Below are 18247 nucleotides of genomic sequence, written 5' to 3'. Positions count from 1 at the left end.
GTAAGAGCTAAAACTATAAAACTTTGGGGCCGGCCCCGAGGCTGAGTGGTTAAGTTCACATGCTCCACTGCTGTGGTCCAGGGTTTCACTGGTTCGAATCCTGGGTGCGGACATGGCACTACTCATTAGGCCATGCTGAGGCGGCATCCCACATGTCACAACTAGAAGGAACCACAACTAAAAATATACAACTATGTACCAGGGGGCTTTGAGAGAAAAAGGAAAAATAAAACCTTAAAAAAAAAAAACTATAAAACTCTTAGGAGAAGACATAGGAGAAAAGCTTCATGATCTTGGATTTGACAATGGTTCACTCAAAAGCAGGATCAACAAAAGAAAAGACAGATAAATTGGACTTCATCAAAATTAAAAACTTTGTGCAAAGGACATTATCAGGAAAGTGAAAGGACAATCTTGGGAATGGGAGAAAATATCTGCAAACCACATATCTGACAAGGGATTAATATCCACAATATGTTAAGAACTCCTACAACTCAACAACAAAAAATCCAATTAAAAAATGGGTAAAGGACCTGAGCAGGCATTTCTCCAAAGAAAATACACAAATTGCCATAAGGCACATGAGAAGATCCTCAACATCACTAATCATTAGGGAAATGCAAATCAAAACCACAATTTGATATCATTTCACACCCATTAGGACGGCTATAATCAACAGAACAGAAAATGACAAGCAGTGACAAGGATATGAAGAAATTGGAATCCCTGTGCACTGCTGCTAGGAATGCCAAATGATGGGGCTGCTATGGAAAACAGTATGGCAGTTCCTTAAAAAGTTAAACATAGAATTACTATATGATTAAAAAATTCCACTTCTGGGTGGTATATACCCCAACGAATTGAAAACAGGGACTCAAACAGATATTTGTATATTTGTTACTCACAAGAGCCAAAGGCTAGAAACAACCCAAGATGAGTGAATCAACAAAAGGTAGTATACATACAATGAAATATTATTCAGGGGCTAGGCCCGTGGCCGAGTGGTTAAGTTCGTGGGCTCCGCTGCAAGCAGCCCAATGTTTCATTGGTTCGAATCCTGGGTGCGGACATGGCACTGCTCATCAAACCATGCTGAGGCAGCGTCCCACATGCCACAACTAGAAGGCCCCACAACGAAGAATATACAACTATGTACCGGGGGGCTTTGGGGAGAAGAAGGGAAAAAAAAATAACATCTTAAAAAAAAAATATTATTCAGACTTTAAAAAGAATGAAATTGTGACACATGCTACTTCACAGATGAACCTTGAAGACGTTATGCTGAGTGAAATAAGCCAGTCATAGAAGGACAAATACTGTATGATTCTACTTACATGAGAAACTTAAAATAGTCAAATTCACAAAGTGCCAGGGGCTGGCATGAGAGGGGAATGGGCAATTATTGTTTAATGGGTACAGAGTTTCCATTGAGGATGACAAAAAAGTTCTGGAAAGAGATAGTGGTATAGTTACAAAACATTGTGAATGTACTTAATGTCACTGAACTGTACACTTAAAATAGTAAATTTTGTTACGTGTATTCTACAATTAAAAAAAAGTAAAGAAAAAATAACAATCAGACCATATTTTCAGCCCATTGAGAGAATCCCTCTTTAAAGGCCAGTTCTCCTGTTGGTCTCGGGCATCCTTCCCATAGAAATGGGCCCTGAGGATGTGATCTTTGTATGTCTCCATTCCAACCTCAAACCCAGTACCAATAATGTAAACCCTAAGCTGAGCTCTAAATCTAGACCAACAGCACAGGTCGACCAGCCGCTGTTTGAGAGGCTGAGACTTGAGCTTCCTTAGGCCAGTTTGCAGGGATAACTGTCTGACAGGCTGACAAGCTGCCAGCAAAAGCAGAAGCCAATCTGGCCAGCTTTCACTCTCTATTACTTCCCCTTTCTCTTTCCCACAGGACACTAGACAGCCACCCAAAAAAAGAAACAGGGGCCAGACTGATCAGCCTGATTTTTTAAAGTTCGAAACTGAGTCCCTGTTTCCTCTCATCCGTCACAGGTCTAGATATTTAATATCCTTTGTATTTTGTAGAGTTGAGAACAGAGTCTTCGCCCATCCAACAACAGCAGAACCAACAACCCCTCTGTAGTCTTTAGGGCCCTTTCATACAGATTATCCTCTTTGCTCTCAACAGAACCCAGTGAGAATGAACGAGCAAGGGTTGTTATCCTCTGCAGACATGAAGAACCCGGGGCTCAGAGAGATGAAGCAATCTGTCCCAAGTCCCACAGCCCCAAGTGACAGGGCCAGGGTTTGCACATAGGTAATGAACCTCAGTTCTCCTTCCTCTCGATTACTTTGGAAAGATGGACACAGTAGAAATGGAATCAGACCATTTTGGTGTCAAACAACAGCAGGGAAAAATGCTTCGAAGTTTAGCAACTGACAGGAATAGGAGGTCCATCCCCAGAGCAGCAGCCTGGGACAGAACGAAGCGCCCTCCTCTTTCTCTGAAGCCACCCTGATCTAGAAATGTATCTTTCCTTTTGGATTTTTGTACTGAACCTCCAGCTGGGTGCCCAGGGCACAGTCCTCTGCTGCCTTGCCCAAGGCGCGCAGACAGACAGGGGAGGGTCTGCCACACTCAGGCAATTTCACCAGGGGTGGAAGGCCAGCTCGGTCATGCAGAAGCGGAATGTTCAGCGCGCTCAGAGGCGAACAAATCACACTTAAACCAACGAGCATCTAAAACTGGAAGCGGGGCGGGCCTGGTGGCACGGCGGTTAAGTTCGCACGTTCCGCTTCTCTGCGGCCCGGGGTTCCCTGGTTCGGATCCCAGCTGCGGACATGGCACCCCTTGGCAAGCCATGCTGTGGTAGGCGTCCCACATATAAAGTGGAGGAAGGTGGGCAAGGATGCTAGCTCAGGGCCAGCCTTCCTCAGCAAAAAGAGGAGGATTGGCAGCAGGTGTTAGCTCAGGGCTAATCTTCCTCAAAAAAAAAACCCCAAAAAACAAAACAAAACAAAATAAATAAATAAAACTGGAAGCGGCCCTGGAGACCTACAGAGGAAACACGGAACACGAGCCAAACGGCCTGCAGGCAGCCGACCACTGCCCTCCCAGGCCCCGCGCAGGCGCGGCTACGGGACCGACACTGGAGGAGCCCGGCGCCAGTCCACCAAGCCTAGCGCTCAGTCCCGCCCATGCTCCCCCCACGCGCGCATGCGCATCTTCCGCAGCTGGCTTTATCCTAGTAGTCCCCTACCATCCGTCGTCCCTGTTTGGGATCCGAACGCTGGCTACCTCAGCCACGGCCCCCACTCCATATTTCTCACCTTGCGCCCGGTTTTCTCCCGCAGAGCCTTCAGCCGTTCCTTTCGCCGCAACGCCTCTTCCTCTAGCCGGCCCACACCGGCAGGAGTAGCCGCCATCTTGCCCGCCCTCCTCGTCTCTCGTCCCGCATCGCGCAGGCCCGAGGAGTAGATGACCCTTTCATGGCCAATCCAGGGACGAGGATGGGAGAGCAGGAAGTCCTAAAAGCCAATCAATGCTGAGTTGCTACAGGAGGGCCCGCCCACCCCCTCCTCCGCAACTCGCCCAGGCCGTGTAGGGCCGGCAAAGAATGGGGCTCTAAGGCTCGATTCGTCCAACGCCAATCAGTGTGAAAGCAGCAAGAGGAATCAGACCTGAGTGAAGGAGGATAGAGTGCGTCGATCGCTCTGGTTTTGCCTAAGCACCAACCACAGCTCGCTCCATGCCGGCCGCTTGGAATGCGCTGATCCATCCTTGTCTACTTGTCCTGATCCTTCAAGGCTCGAATGCCTTCAGGAAGCCTGAGTCTCCCCTGCGACCCCAACTTAATAAGAGGTCTGCCTCTCCCTTCCTTTCCAGGTATCAATTGCTCCCTGGATGCACTTGTCCATGGGCCCCTAGATCCTTCTGTGTCCACTCTTAGCAGACAAAGCCTGCGCCTTGCAGGGCTTAGCTGGATGGCCGTTTCTCTCCAGGCTCGTGGATGATCCACTCCCATCTCTAACCCCCCTAGAGCAGCAGAGTATCCAGGGTCAGACTACCTAACCCGGAGAAGAGCAAACCCCAACCAGGGCCCAGTAGGCCCCAAGGAACTCTGAGCTTAGTGAGCTTAGTTCTTGAGAACTAAGCTCAGAGAGTTGGTTTGGCCTCGACTGCAGCAGGTGGCCATTGAGGTGCACTTCTCTCCAGCAGGAGCTGCCAGTCTTCTTTACATGCCCTGACAACTGGGAGACCACTTTGGCTGAGGTCACTATCTTCTGACAGCATGTCTGGGTCCCCAAAGCCACACCGCCTCCCACCTGGGGAGGGGAGATCACGCCTCCCTCTTCCCCCCCCACCCACACCATGACTTGTCTCTCAGCAAAGCCCTTCCCTGCTTGTGGCCTCCTTTCCCAGGCTGGCAGCAAGTGGACACCTGCTCCTCCCTTTCCAACTTCCTTCAGAGGCCCCTGTGCCACACACCCCCATCCAGCCTCCCCCTAAAATGACCCTCTTGACCTCATTGACCTGGCCTTTTGGTATCCTCTCCCTGCGTCAGGCGGGGTGCCCTGCCTGGGCGTAGTACGCAGGTAGTACTTTGTACGCAGCTAGTAGGTGTTCAGGAAATGTCAGCTCAGAGGTGGGATAGATGGGGCAGGAGAAAAGGCCAGAATAGAGGGGCTGCCCAAAAAGCCGGGAGGACAGAACAGAAAGGGAATGGAACAGAGTCTTTCTTCTCTTGGCCACCCAAAGTCTAGGAGGCTCCAGACTGGTCAATTCCTCCCACCGATGGTACCTCTCTGGGCCCCACAAGTTCCCCCCAGTCCCAACAAAGGGTCTGACCCCTGCCCAACAACAGGTGGGGGGTCCCTCACCTCCCAGGCCGGCTGAGGGGATGGGCTAAGGGGTGATGGGAGCAGTGGCCCAGCAGAGTCAGTCAGGCTTCCGTCCCTGTCCAAGCTGTCCCTGGCTGCCCAGGTGGCCCTCATTTGGCCCATCTGGGCCTCAGTTTCCCCATCTGTAAAACAGAGGCATGAGGCACCTTCTTGCCTTTAATCTCTTAAGGTTAAAGAAAACAAAAGATGTGAAGCAAGTGCGGGGCCCTGGAGTGGACGGAGCCTCTAGTAAGGCTTCCTGGAGGAAGGGACCCTCAAGGATTGCCTAAATCTCCCAGGCATCTGCCTGAAGGATGGAGGGCACTGCTGCCCCGGAGGAATTTCAGGCTTGTCCTGCTGCTCTCTGATCCCGCCGCCCCAATCTTGCTCCACAAACAGTAGGAGCAAAATAGTGGCACTATGGTCTCCCCATAAAGCGCTTCGAACAGCACCGGGCACGTGGTAAACTCTAAAAGTGGTCATGACGGTCGTTGTAATCATTACATACTTGTTGAAGGACCCTGGCCATCTGCAGGAGGTCCGCAGCCCCTTCCCCCGACCCCGCGGGGCTGTCCTTTGTAGGAGTGGTGGCAATTCCAGCTAGGCGGGCTGCGTCCCGGGCGGATCTAGACCCGGGGCAAGTCTGGAATCTCTAACCCCAGATCTATAATCCCTGATTTCGTCCGGGAGGCTCAGATTAGCCCCTCCCGAGGCACTGGTAGCGGCGCGGACTGAGGAGGGCGGGGCTGCGGGGCGCCCTGACCTCAGGCTCCTCCTCCCGCGGGCTCCCCGCCCTTTGCACGGTCCCGGGAGAGGCGGGGCGGCGGTGGCGGTAGCGAAGTGCAGGAAGCCGGGCGGCGGACGGCCGGGAGGAGGAGGAGCATGCAGACTTGGGTGCCTCAGCAGGGCGCGGGCCAGTACTACTTCCCCCAGTAGTACCGCGCCGCTCCGCCCCGGAGTGACGCCCTCCGCTCATGGGCCTGGCCGAGGGCAACCGGAGGGCGGCGCGGAGGAGGCGGCGGCGGCAGGTGGCGCGCAGCAGGGCCGGAGCCGGGCCGGGCCATGGCCGCCTCGGAGCGGCTCTACGAGTTGTGGCTGCTCTACTACGCGCAGGTGAGCCCGCCCCGCCTCGCGCCCGCCGTGCCCCCAGCTCCGCGCTCCCTGCGCCTGCTGCACCTGCGCCCCCCGCCACCCCGGCCCCTTAGATGCGCGCGCGCCGGGCTTGCTCGGGCTCCGCACACACGTGTGTGCCCCCGGCCCGCCGGTGCCTCTGGCACCCATACCTGGGGGATGACCCTCGCGGGCGCGCACCTCACAAGAGCTTCTTGGGTGGGGGCTTCGCAGTCTCAGTCGTGTCTTAGGAGAGGGGCCTGGACCACGACCGCCGGGCACTTCCCCCTTTTGCAGATGGGGAAACTGAGGCCCGGAAAATAAACGAGAGATTGGCCGGGTCGTGAGGGGCAGGGAGGCTTAGTTTGAATTTGGGCTTGCCCCTCCTTGTAAGCGCGGCCCCGTTGGGTACTCATGGCCGAGGGGTCTGAGCGGGGCGGGGGTCCCGTCAGGAAGGGGAAAGGGTCCCTACTGCGGTTCAACTTGAGTAAACTCAGATCTCCGTCCCCCCAGCGAAGCGGCAGTGATGAGCCCCTCCCTGATCCGAGGCGGCCCCATCTCACCCCCTACCCCACGGGGGTAGACCTGGGTTCCAGCCACAAGAAAAGATTTGTCTTGGACGAGAAGGCTAGGGGTAGAGGGGTGAGCTAGGAGGGATGTTTAGAAGGGATGGAGGGAGGCCCTTTCTTCCTGAACTCCCCGTCCTGTCTCAGAGACTACCTCAAGTGGCCTCAAAAGGTGAAGGGAGTGACTCTGATGCAGGTGTCGCATCAGAGCCGAGAACTCCGTGTCCCCTAAACTCTGCCTCATACACACAGGCCCCCACTTTCCTTCTGCATCCTTAGCAGGGAAGGATCCCAGGGTAACACCCCCCTCCTCTTCACCCAGCACCACCCTCTCTCCCTGCACCTGCCTGGCATCGTGCTCCTGGCTCAGGTGTGCCCTGGGCACAATAGACTATTGTATGCCCCAATCTCGTCACTGGGGGGAAGTTCGAGCTCAGATCAGCTGGCCCGCTGTGAAGAGGCTGGCACACTGTCTCCCAGGACTCAGGCCGGGTCTAGGGCCCCAGAGACTTGGAATCCAGGCCATAAGGGAGAGGTCCAGGCCCCTGGCAAGAGGCAGTACATGGAGTACAGTCCCTCTTTGATATGACCCAGGGCAAGCTCTCTACACCTCTGAGCCTCTGCTTCCCTATATGTGGATTTGGCACAGCCTTGCCCTCATGGGTGGCCTGGGCTCTGCAGAGGGGTAGCCACTGTGGCTGGTCCAGGCTAGAGAAGGCTCCTGCTTCCCTAGCCCCATCCAGTCCCCTCAGCCTAGCCTCTCTGTCTCCATCTCCAAGGGTTGGTGCTTGTGAAGGAGCAAAAGATTGGGAAGGAAACCTGCCCCTGGCCCTCATGCCTCTGATTGCCTCTGTGGCTGTGGGCAGGTTCTTGGTCCTCAGTTTCTTCACTTGTGAACAGGAGAAGGGGGGCTTGAACCAGGTGATGAGTCTGAGGGATGTTAATGGTGGGTCTTCAGGCTGGGTGGCATGCTGCTGGGGGAAGGTTGTCTTGTACAGTCTCCCACTGTACCTCCAGCATGGTTGTCTCCCGCTGCCCCTTCTAGCTGAGCTCTGCCAATGGTCAGCCCCCTATTCCCTCAGGTGTTTAGTGCTGATCTGTGCTGAGTCCCCTCTCCCTCTCCAGCTCCTCACCTGACAGGGCAGGTAGGGGGCACAGGCTGGCTGGTTGGAGCCTTGGAAGCCTGCACAGGCAGGGGGCAGCCTGGGGACAGGCAAACAAATCCAGGATGTGAGTGTGAACCGGGGAGCAGGGCGGGGCTGGCCGCCTAGGGAGAGGAAGCTCCCGCCAGCCTCCTAGCACTGCCTTCCTGCCTGCTTAGTCCTGCTCCCCTCCCGGAACACGGTCCCCACCCCTCTGTGCTGGGCTCCCAGGGAGTGGTGGCTGCGCTACTTTGAGCCCTGCTAGGGACCTATTGTGTGTGTGCTTGGGGGAGGGGGTAAGATAAGGTAAGGGCTTGAGCTGACAGAGGGTGTTCAGAGACCCCTGAGTTGGCCAGCCACCCAGCTAGAAGCCTCCCCCAACACCTGCGCCCCTCCCTTCAGCAGTGAGAGCTGACATCAGCTGAAAACCTGTTTCCCCAGTTGTGGTCTGGGCCCGCCCTGGGGAGCAACCCCCCTTCTGCCCTTCCTTCCCCTCACAGACCTGCCCACCCCCTACCTCTGTGGGCCCTGCTCACCTAGGGACCACGGAGTCTCCTGGGGGAGGGGGCTGTGGGTGACAACTAAAGGAGGAAGGAAGGCCAGAGTGCCCCTGGACATCACTCAGTCTCAGCCCCTCAGAGTCCTAGTGGGGAAACCAAGGCAGGGCCGTACCAAGATCGTCGGACAAGTTTGGGGCAGTGTGTGGCAGAGCTCCAGCCCAGCTTCCATCCTGTGTGACTTTACCCAGGAAAGGTCTCGTCCTGTGGGCAGGAAGCCTCAGGTGGGTCTGCACAAGCTGTTTCCTCTGCGTGGAGCATTCTCCCCCGATTTGAGGAGGCCTTCCTCCCTGTCCCCTCAGACCAAGCTGAACTTCAGCTCAGGCACGTCCCCATTTTAACCCTCATTGTGCTGGCTATGTTGTGGTTTCCCCAACATCTCACATACATTGGTGCTCCTTAAGTATTAGCTGAATGGCTGGATGGAGGAGATAGGCCCCACAGCCATGACGAATCAGGGAAGTCACACCAAAGGAGGCTGAGTTTGGGCCCTGACGGCTGGGGGACAGGAACAGCAGGAGCTGTTGGCAGTGGGAAATTCGAGGGGCAAGTTGTCAGGAGTGAGAGGGAGGCCTGGTGGTTGGGTAGGGGCATATCCAGAGGACTCAACCCACCAGGGCTTTCCCGAGGAGGGCGTAGGAAGAGGATAAGAGGACTGGGGACGACAGCACCCAGCAGGCTGGCAGTTGGGCAGCGTTTAAAAGTTATGCAAAATAACATGCAAATGAGTGGCCCCTTCTCAGCCTTGAGCACTGGTGTTGCTCCACAGCCCCCAGGGAAAGGGAGCACTGGAGAGCATGAGAGCTGAGGGACACTCAGGGTCACAAAGGTCAGGACAGGACAAACATTCAGGTTACAAGAAGGGAACCCAGGCTGAACTCTCTAGTTATGCCATTGAGGACTGAGGGTTCCAGGAAGGTCAGGTCAAAGCTGGGATTGACCTTGCTCTGCCCACCCATCCCTGGTCCCTCACCCCTGACTGATGAGCTCTATTGCCTTGTGGAAAGCTGGTCAGTCCCCCTGCTCCCTCTGGGACCTTAGCTGGGTCATATTTCTTCCTGTGCCTCAGTTTACCCTCTTGAAATGGGAAAAAGGAAGGAAGAATAGCCTCCTTGGTGCTTAGCCCCCCTCCGTACCTCAGAGGGGCAACCAGGGTTTTTTCCTCCCTGCCTTCATTACTAAGGCAACTGAAGAGGGCAGGACTGAGGTGATGGGGAGAGTAGCACAGAAGCCAGGGTTGGGGGAGGGGCTGGTAATCCCTGGAGTTGCTATGGCAACGGGGGAGCTGATGTGGAAGTGTGGGGTCCCCATGGAAACAGGGTCAGTTACTATGGGGACCCTGGAAGGAAATTCTCAGTTTCCATAGTGATAGGACAAGGGGAAGGTTAAGCCCTAGGGGGTGTTATGGAGATCAGAAGGTCCACCCCTTTCAAGACTCCATTCCCAGGTAAGGTGGAAGAGACTCGCCCAGCCACCTGGGCACTCAGACAACTATGCTCAGTTGTCCTTGCCACTGGCAAAGTCCCCATCTTTCTGCTTCATTCTTTAGCCTGAGGTCCTCCAAGTCTGACCTCCAGTTCTCCTGGTATAGCCAGAAGCCACCTCTGGCTTGACATTGCCATTGCCTTCCTGATGCTGAATAGGGAGACCCCCAGGCCTGAAAGAGGTCATCCTGATCAGACCCCACTGCACCCTGTCCCATTTCTGCTTGCCTGTCACCAGAGATGGGGTGCTCACTACCACCCTGGCAGCTCTGACTGGGAAGAGTCACCCCCTATGGAGCTCTGATGGTCTCTCCCTACTCTGCTCCTAGCTCCAATGTGGGACCCATCAACATACTTCCATTCTACCTGCCTGGGACAGCCAACTGAGGAGTGGCCCATGAGACCTTGGTTCTGCCAGTAAGCCAAGGTCTGCCACTCATCTGTCACTCATGGAAGTGGGTGGGGAGAAGATTCTAGGGAACATTGTCCTAGAATGCCAGGGGCTTTGGAAGGCAGAACCCCTGGATTTGGGGGTGGAGCTCCCACTCACCTTACCACATTCTAGTGGGTGCGGTTAAAGAGCCTTTACCCGTTAAGCAGAGGGATGGTTTTAAAGAGGCAGCTGAAGCGCAAAGAGATTAATGTTAAGAAACAAGCTACCAAGTGTGAGAACCAGGTCTGGACTCCAGAACCCATGGCCTCAACCACTGATTCAGTTTGGTGACCCCAACCACTGAAGCATCAGGCAGGGGTGGGTCTTGGAAAAGATGCTGGCTCTGGAGAGCAGAGCACATGCAGACCTGTAGGGGTGGGGACAGTGAGTAATGCCCTTGGGCTGGGCATCCAGTGGGTATGGGGTGCCAAGGCTGGAGATGAGGTGGGCACCAGCCATGCAGGACTTCAGATGTGAGGGGAGGCTGTGGACTTGCCTTAAAGCTCGTGATAGGGTGGATGACTGGCTGATCAGACAGCGGTGGTAAAGGATGTCTACTTGAGATGCACTAGGTACCCAGTGCTGTTTACAGAATCTTTATGTACTTCCCTGTTGTAAAGCCCCAGTGAGGTGGTGATAGAGTGGGGATGGGGGGTTTGAGGCAAGGTCTCGGCCCTGAGACTTAGGGCAAGCCAGGGCCCAGTGTAAGGGTTGGTGTAGGGCAAGCAGGTCTAAGGGAAGTGTAGTGTCAGGAAGTTCAGTGGTCCCTGTCCCCCTGGCAGACAGCCCCATCCACCCATCCACGCCACAGCTGCCTGCCCTCAGCCCTCCCGGGTTACCTCAGAGTTCTGGAGAAGTGGTAGTTCCATGCCCACCCATGGACTATTTGGGCCTAACCAGTGCTTGGGAGCCCCTCTTGCCCAGCCCTGAGTGCCCTCAGGGCTGGTTGGGCATAGATTGGGTTTCCAACAGAGGTGACTATGAGACCCCCTCCTCCTAGGGACTAGCTTTCTGCCCTACCACAGGGCCTTAGCACCACTTTCCCCTGGGCCCCAGGGCCCTGGGGAGGAGTGTGTGGCTGCTCCTCATCTGCCTTCAGGTGAGGAGCGGGGTTGGGACCCTGGCCCAGTCAGGTTGAGGTGGGGACTGGGCTGGCCTTGCCCAGTGCTCCTGCCCAGAGCTGGAAAGGGAGGGAGGAGTAGCTGAGGCAGAGCCTCTGAGAGGAGTGTGGGAGTCCAAGCTCCACAGCCACCTCTCCCTGGCTCTGCACCCCTCTGCATGCAGCACTGCCACCGTGCTTTTGGGCCCCTGCCCTGCTCTGCCTCCTGGCCCCAGCCCCTGCAGGGACGCCGCTGCCTCCGATCACTGCAGCCTCAAGCCATGGGGCCCAGGTCAGAGGCGGATTGAGGCCTCCCAGGGAGAAGAGGTGAGAGCCACAGAGGCAGGACAGGCAGCTTACCCCTCCCCCCACCTGTGCTTAGAGACCCCCCACGCCCCCTGCAGAGCCCATGAAGGCTACCTTCACTGCCTTAGTCCTGAACCCAGCCCAGCTGGACCTGCTGGAAGTTTGCAGGACTGGACAGGCTGAGGGTGTGGTTCTAGGGACGGAACGAAGGAGCATGCAGAGTTTGAGGGGGGCCACCCAGGTGACAGCCGTGAGGAGGGTGGGAGGTTCCTGCTTAAGTACCAAAAGCCCAAGTCATAGAGGGCAGTGGGGCATGAGGTGGGCAGAGGCCTGGACAGAGGATGTGAATCACAGGTGGGGAGGAGCAGAGAGGCTGGAGAAGCAGGTCCTGGTTGGCCTAGGGGCCTGGAATGCCAGGCTTGGCATTTGAGCCTTCATCCTCAGGTCAGGGTGGGGGACATGGTCAAATTTGGGCTTTCAGGTGCTCAACAGAGCTGCAGTGGGCAAAAAGGACTCACATTTGGGGTGAGAGATGACTGTGGCTTGACTGGGGGTGGTTTGGGGGTAGAAGAGGGGAGGATGGTGTTGGGACAATTTTGAAGGTAGACAGGGATCTGTGGGGTCATGTGGTCAGGTTGGGCTGTCTGGCTGCCAACCATGAGTGGTCCTGGCCTAGAACAAAGGTCTGGCTTTCAGCATCCTCAAAGGTGCAGCTGAAGCTGTGGCAGTGGATGAGGCATCCCCTGTGGGGCCCCCCGCATTTCCCCATCTGCAGTGGGAAGAGTTCAGAAGAAATGGTCCAAGAGCCCTGGCCTGGTGTTTCAGGGTTGGGCATTTTGGTGTCCCTGCTGGTTGGTGGAGAGGAAAGGTGTGGACAGAGGTAGGTGAGCAGGGAGGCTGTCAGTGGCAGAGGGTAGGGAGGTCACCAAAGGAAACACAGACAAAAAGTTGCAGTGGTGTGGGCCTGCAGCTTGGTGGTCCCAGCCCCTCTGAGTTGCCTGGGCCTCAGATCTGTGACAAGATGCTTGAGAAAGGTGCCCGACCAAAGGGTGGAGGACTGCTCTGCCTAGGTTTCTTTTGGGCTTGGCCCAGTTTGCTGGGGTTTGGCCCCCTTCTCTGGGGCCCATTCAGTCCTGGCCTTGTGGTCTGGGACCTGAAGATGGCAAAAATTAGCCATCCATCCAAATGTAGTTCTGGAGGTCCTTGAATTGAGGTCCATGGCCCTGGGGAGCAGCCTCGGGCTCCTGGGTGCTGCCTGAGATGTGTCCCTTGCCCGTTCATCCTTTTCCAGTCTAGTCCCTGCTCTAGCTAGCCCTCTGCCCCTGGGAAAGAAAGTTGCCTTCTGGGCTCAACTGGGTGGGGTGGGAATTGCAGATGGGGCCAGCATGGAGGGAGGGAGGTGGGATGGAAGGAGGAGCTCAGGTCCAGGCTTCCACCTACTCCATGCCCTGGGAGGGGCTTACAGGTTAGGGGAGATTGTGCCTAGGCTAGGACTTGCTCAGCTGTGTCCCTGGAGCAGAGACCAGCAGGGCCAGGTCAGGAGGCTAGGACTTGGGATGGGGGCAGGGCAAAGTTATGGGTGAGTCCTCCACATTGTCCCTTGGGCCTGAGGCCTTAGACCCACATCAGGAAGTGGTGGGTGCCCTGAATGAAGGGCACTCTAGCAGCCAGGATCAGAACCTGTTTCTAGATAGGCCTGCTCTGTCTCCAGGCTCCCTGACACCCTGCCTATAAAACTAGTCTCTGATCTACAAGCCCCACCCAGGGCAGTGTGACCCTGCCCCTTGGCACTCCTGGGCCCACCCCCAGTGCTGGACTGAGTCCCTCACAGCTTCTCTTGCTGGGCCCTGGGTGCCCCAGGCCCCCCCACATCCCTGCGGTCTGCCGGGAGGAAGCGGTCCCCCTCCCCCACCGTGACTTTGCGCTTCCTGCCCCTGCCGGGGCGGGAGGGGACATTTCCCGTTCACACCAAAGTTTCCCTTGTGGCGCCCAGACTCAGCCACTGCCCCTCTTGCCCATGGAACCAGCTCTGGGACCTGGGGTCCAGGTAACCAGCCTGGGTGGGTGGAGGCTCCCAGGGCAAGATAGGGCATTCTGCCTATACATGAGGGGGATGTGCAAGTCGGCCTGGCCGATGGTGCACGTGCATCCTGGGGTCCATAGTCAAGGAAAGTTTCCTGGATGTAGTGGCTGCTGAGCTGGGAGAAGGTGGCAAGCCAGAGCCTAGCCCAAGGCTTTGGGTCAGGAGTGGCTAGTGGGTGGGAGACCTTCAGCCCCAGCACCAGTGTGGGCCACACCACACCCCAGGAGTGTTAAGCCCCTCCCCTGGCTATGTTAGGCCTGCCTGAGTCCCCAAGGGTTAAGGAGGCGGGAGCAGAGACTAGGAGGCTGAGAAAAGCAGGTGAGGGGCCTGGGAGAGTGGTCAATACATATGGCAATCCTCTGATGCTGACCTTCCAACTTCCTGTCCTCCCTCCTCCTCCATCCATCCCTCACTCCCTTTCTCCACCCCCGCTGCTCTGCCTCCAATCCCTGTCCACCGCATGTCCACCTCCATTCACTCTCCACGACTGTCTACATTCCCTTGTCCCTCCCCTGTCCACTGCACCCCTTCTGCGCTCCCTCACTGTTCCTCTGTACTCGTTTGCCTGCAGAAGGACCTGGGCTACCTGCAGCAGTGGCTGACGGCCTTTGTGAGTGCCTTCGAGAAGAGCATCTCACTATCCTCTCTGGAGCCACGCAGGTGAGGCTGGAGCTACAAGGAAAGCAGGGACAGGGTAGGGAGACTGAGGGGTCCTCGGCGCCCCAGTGACCCCCCCCCCCTGCAGGCCAGAGGAGGCAGGTGCAGAGGTGCCACTGCTCCCGCTGGATGCACTGCATGTGTTGGCTGAGCAGCTGGACAAGGGGGACCTGGAGCAGGCCCTGCTGCTGCTCAAGCTCTTCATCATTCTCTGCAGGTGAGTCCCTGGTATCCTCCCCAGGGTGGGCGCATGGAACTGTGGGCCAGAGGCAGGGCTGGCCTATTGCTGTGACCTCTCCCATCATTCACTCCCCAGGAACCTGGAGAATGTAGAGGCAGGCTGGGGCCCGGTGCTGGTGCCCCGGGTGCTGGCATTGCTGACCGGCTTGGCAGCTGAGGTGAGGTGGGCTCCACCCTGGGGGGGGCAGAAGTGGGTAGCCATGCCCCAACTAACCCCCCTCCACCCTCTCCGCCCACCTACAGCTGAAAGGACCCCCATCACCACAGGAGGGCCGTGGGCCTCAGCTGGAGAACGTTGCCCTGCATGCCCTCCTCCTCTGTGAAGGCCTCTTTGACCCCTACCAGACCTGGCGGCGCCAGCACAGCGGGTGAGAGCCAGCGCACAGACAGAGGACCCAGAGGAGGCTGGGGAGAGGATGGGGGTGGCCGCTATGGCAAAGATGCCGAGGCGGGAGGGGGCCTTGCGCAGGCTGGTGAGGGGAGGATGACCCAGGAGGGGTGAAGTGCCTGGCCTCACCCCACCCCCACCCCCCAGGGAAGTCATCAGCTCCAAGGAGAAGAGCAAATACAAGTTCCCGCCAGCCACTTTGCCCTGTGAATTCAGCGACTTCTTCCGAGGTCAGGCCCCGCCCCTGCCTACTTGGCCCCACCTGGTCCCGCCCCTAAACCTGAGCCCCTTCCTGCAGTTCCCCATCCTATACGCTGGACAGGACCCGCTCAGTGGCGGCTGCCCGCAGGGCTGGGAGAACCACGGGAATTTCAGGGGGCCTCCAAAGGCGAGTAGGAGTTCAGGGGCAGAGAGGAGAGAAAGGGCACTTCTGGACAAAATGAATAATTTCTTTTCTGGGCTGGAGCGAAAGCGTCCCATCAGGTGAAGGGGTCGATTTCTCTTCCCCCTTCCCACCGACCTCCCGGGTCCCCCCAGCCACTTGTACCCCACTCTGATCTGGACCATCTTAACACCCCCTGGTCCAATCCCTTTGTCCTGTAGCTTCCACCCTGCCTCCAGCCCTCCTTAAGATAATGTCCACACTAGGTGTCTCCACTTCCTGCTCCCTCAGTCCTGGAAGAGCTGACCTCCAGGGCATCTCTGGCCACCTGTTCTCTCTGGGGACACTCTTCTCCTTGGTGCCCTCTTTCCTCTCACTGGAGGGAGACTGGCCAGGACTTTAGATAGGCTGGGGGTGGGATGCTGCCTGGATGAGGGTAGACCGGGCTTGGGAAGGCATGGCCTATTGGGATAGAGAGTATCTCAGTGTCTCTGGGATGCCCCATGGAGCTGCAGGCCTGGGTCTGGATTTGGGGCAGCCGTTCTAAGAGGGGAGACACCCCTGGGGAGCTGTCTGCCTCCATTCGCCCACAATCTGAGTACTCTGCTTAAAACACACTGGATTTTGTGCCTGCTACTGTAAATCCCTTGATGGTGGCCTGACACCCTCAGGATCAAATCCTGTTCCTCCCCACAGCCTTCCTTCCCAGCCCCACTCACTCTCTGCTCCCCAGCCATGGTCCTGTCCTCTCACTCCTAGAATGTAGCTAGTTATCCATCCCACCTCTGGGTCTTTGCCATGCTCTTTCCTCTCCCTTCACAGGCCAGCTGCATGCTCAGGCCTCACCTCCAAAGCCCTGTCCCCTGGGAGGCCTCCCACCCCATCCCACCTGAATCAAGCCAGCCTTGCTCTTGCTCCCCACCCCAACACCCATGTGACCCACGGCTGGTCATTTCTGCTCTCTGGGTTTCAGTCTGGCCTGGCATCCTGGCCAGCTTTGCTGGAGCAGGGCCACGTGGGCCTCCCACGTAAGAAGCTGTGAAAGCCCCTAGAAGTCCCCAGCGGGGTGGTGGGTGGGGGTGGGGGGCATCCGTATGGTAGATATAGCAGGGTCCCCAGAGCAGGTCACGGGAAGCTCCAACCGTCACAGGGCAGAGGGACCAGGAGATTTGCATCTGAGAAACTAAACCCTGGGTTGCCATGGGGAAGCAGGGTGGGGGATGTGTGCTCACTCTGGGGTCCCCAGTCCTGAGGAGTAAGGATCTGGGGACCTGGCTAGGCTCTCAGGGTAGGGCCACGTCCCTTTCAAGCTCCCCAAAGAAGAGCTGTGTCTTCCTCAGACCCCTAGCATAGAGCTATGACATTTAGACCCCCTAGCTCAGAACCAGGTCTTCTCCCTCAGATTGGGCCTCCCAGCCACATTCCTTGGCCCAGCACCCCACCCCTACCCCATGGCACACACCTCTGTGTAGTCTCCTGGATCCACAGCCCTGCAAGCTTGGTGACATTGTCCTGTCCTGCCCACCCTACACTATCCAGAGAGCTTGCAGGATGCAGATCGCTTGCCTCCCAAGCTGCTGTTGCGTCTCATCCACCTCTTTGGTGCCGTCCTTGCAGGAGGGAAGGTAGGCTGGGAGGAGCCTGTGGCCCAGAGGGTGGACATCTCAGGGCCTCTCTCCTGGGTGAGCCCTTTGTCCATTGCCCATCTCTGCCCACACCTGCAGGAAAATGGGCAGATGGCTGTGAGTGCTGGCTCTGTGCAGGGCCTGTTGGGTGTGGTGCGGGGCTGGGGCCATGGGCCAGCCCAGGACCCCCGCCTAGTGCCACTGGCACTGAAGGCACTGGTGGGTGCAGTACACATCCTGCATGCCAGCCGCACACCGCCCCGTGGACCAGAGCTCCGAGCCCTGCTTGAGGGCTACTTCCGCGTCCTTAATGCTGACTGGCCAGCTGGACCTAGCTCTGGACCTGAAGAGGGCCTCATCACCCTAAGGGTCAGCATGCTCGGTGGGTATGGGCTCCCAGGCTCTTGGGGAGGTGGCACTAACAGGGGAAGGCCAAAGTGAAAATGGAAAGGCTGGGCTGGGCAGCATGGGGAAGAAGGTTTAATGCTGACCAGAGGTGTTGCAGGGAGGAGATTGGGCGGGGCTGACCCTTGACCTCTCCACAGATGCCATCCCCATGATGCTGGCATGTGAAGACCGGCCAGTGCTGCAGGCCACCTTCCTCAGCAACAATTGCTTTGAACACCTTACTCGCCTCATCCAGAACAGTAAGGTGGGTGGGGCTCAGGCTGGGGGTGGAGAACCTGGAACCCAGAGGCTGGGGGAACCACCTGTGGGTGCCAAGATGCTGCTGAGTAAACTTGGGCTGGGCTGGGCTAAGGGCTCATGGCTGGTGGGATGGCCTGTAGTTCAGTGGGAGGTTCTGGGGCTCAGGATGGCTCTGTACCCCACAGGATGGGTGTGTTGTAGAAGGATGGGAGCTGTTGTGGCCCCTTGTTTCCCCATACCCCAGTCCCAAGTCCAAGGGCAGGAGGGCTCAGCTGTTTTGGATGCAGTACCTACTCCTGCCCACTTATCCACCCCTGACTCTGTCGCTCTGAGCAGAGTATGGGCGGCTCAGCTCCCCTACTCTTCCCCTAGTGCCTGGTGGGGCACTCGGCCTGGGGCTCAGGGTGCATCCTTCTCTCTGGGGCAGAGCCCTGGCAGCTGCTCCAGGTCCTGCTCTAACCCTGCCCCTCCCCCGTCTTCCTCCTCTTCTCTCTCCTCTGCCTCCTCTACCTTGTGCCCTCCCCCTTCCCCACAGCTGTACCTGCAGGCCCGGGCGCCCCCTGAGGGGGACAGTGACCTGGCTACCCGGTTACTGACCGAGCCCGATGTCCAGAAGGTACCACCCTGGGGCTGAGGCTCAGGCACCTACCTCCCTGGGCACCCATCCCTTGGGGCTCCC

At 57.3% G+C, this 18247-nt stretch overlaps 2 protein-coding genes across 8 annotated transcripts in view; one reads left to right on the top strand and one right to left on the bottom strand.

Annotated features, from left to right (window-relative positions):
- CCDC12 (coiled-coil domain containing 12) overlaps positions 1-5581 on the bottom strand; it is a 58510-nt gene extending 52929 nt beyond the window's left edge. The window contains exons 1-3 of one of the 4 annotated variants that reach the window (XR_011496458.1): positions 5357-5475; positions 4849-4991; positions 3298-3495 (exon numbers count right to left, since the gene is read on the bottom strand). Coding sequence is in view for 3 of the 4 variants with exons in the window: in XM_044754669.2 (XP_044610604.1) it covers positions 3298-3495; positions 4849-4971 (321 nt within the window). In the remaining variant the exon portion in view is untranslated. Of the gene's footprint in view, positions 1-3297; positions 3496-3648; positions 4008-4848; positions 4992-5356 lie in introns of those variants that run through there. The other 3 variants (XM_044754669.2, XM_014828817.3, XM_070492960.1) reach the window with 3 other exon arrangements.
- A 194-nt stretch (positions 5582-5775) lies between these two features.
- Positions 5776-18247, top strand: part of NBEAL2 (neurobeachin like 2) — a 29698-nt gene continuing 17226 nt past the window's right edge. The window contains exons 1-10 of one of the 4 annotated variants that reach the window (XM_014828811.3): positions 5776-5961; positions 14200-14288; positions 14374-14502; positions 14602-14683; positions 14769-14893; positions 15061-15143; positions 16835-16920; positions 17020-17302; positions 17466-17572; positions 18104-18184. In XM_014828811.3, coding sequence (XP_014684297.3) covers positions 5911-5961; positions 14200-14288; positions 14374-14502; positions 14602-14683; positions 14769-14893; positions 15061-15143; positions 16835-16920; positions 17020-17302; positions 17466-17572; positions 18104-18184 — 1116 coding nt within the window. In that variant the 5' untranslated portion in view covers positions 5776-5910. Of the gene's footprint in view, positions 5962-13521; positions 13593-14199; positions 14289-14373; positions 14503-14601; positions 14684-14768; positions 14894-15060; positions 15144-16834; positions 16921-17019; positions 17303-17465; positions 17573-18103; positions 18185-18247 lie in introns of those variants that run through there. The other 3 variants (XM_014828812.3, XM_014828813.3, XM_044754660.2) reach the window with 3 other exon arrangements.

The sequence above is a fragment of the Equus asinus genome, chromosome 21 (assembly GCF_041296235.1).
Source record: "Equus asinus isolate D_3611 breed Donkey chromosome 21, EquAss-T2T_v2, whole genome shotgun sequence".
Taxonomy (NCBI): domain Eukaryota; kingdom Metazoa; phylum Chordata; class Mammalia; order Perissodactyla; family Equidae; genus Equus; species Equus asinus.
The sequence above is the reverse complement of the archived record's forward strand: the minus strand, read 5'-3'. Positions and strand labels throughout refer to the sequence as shown.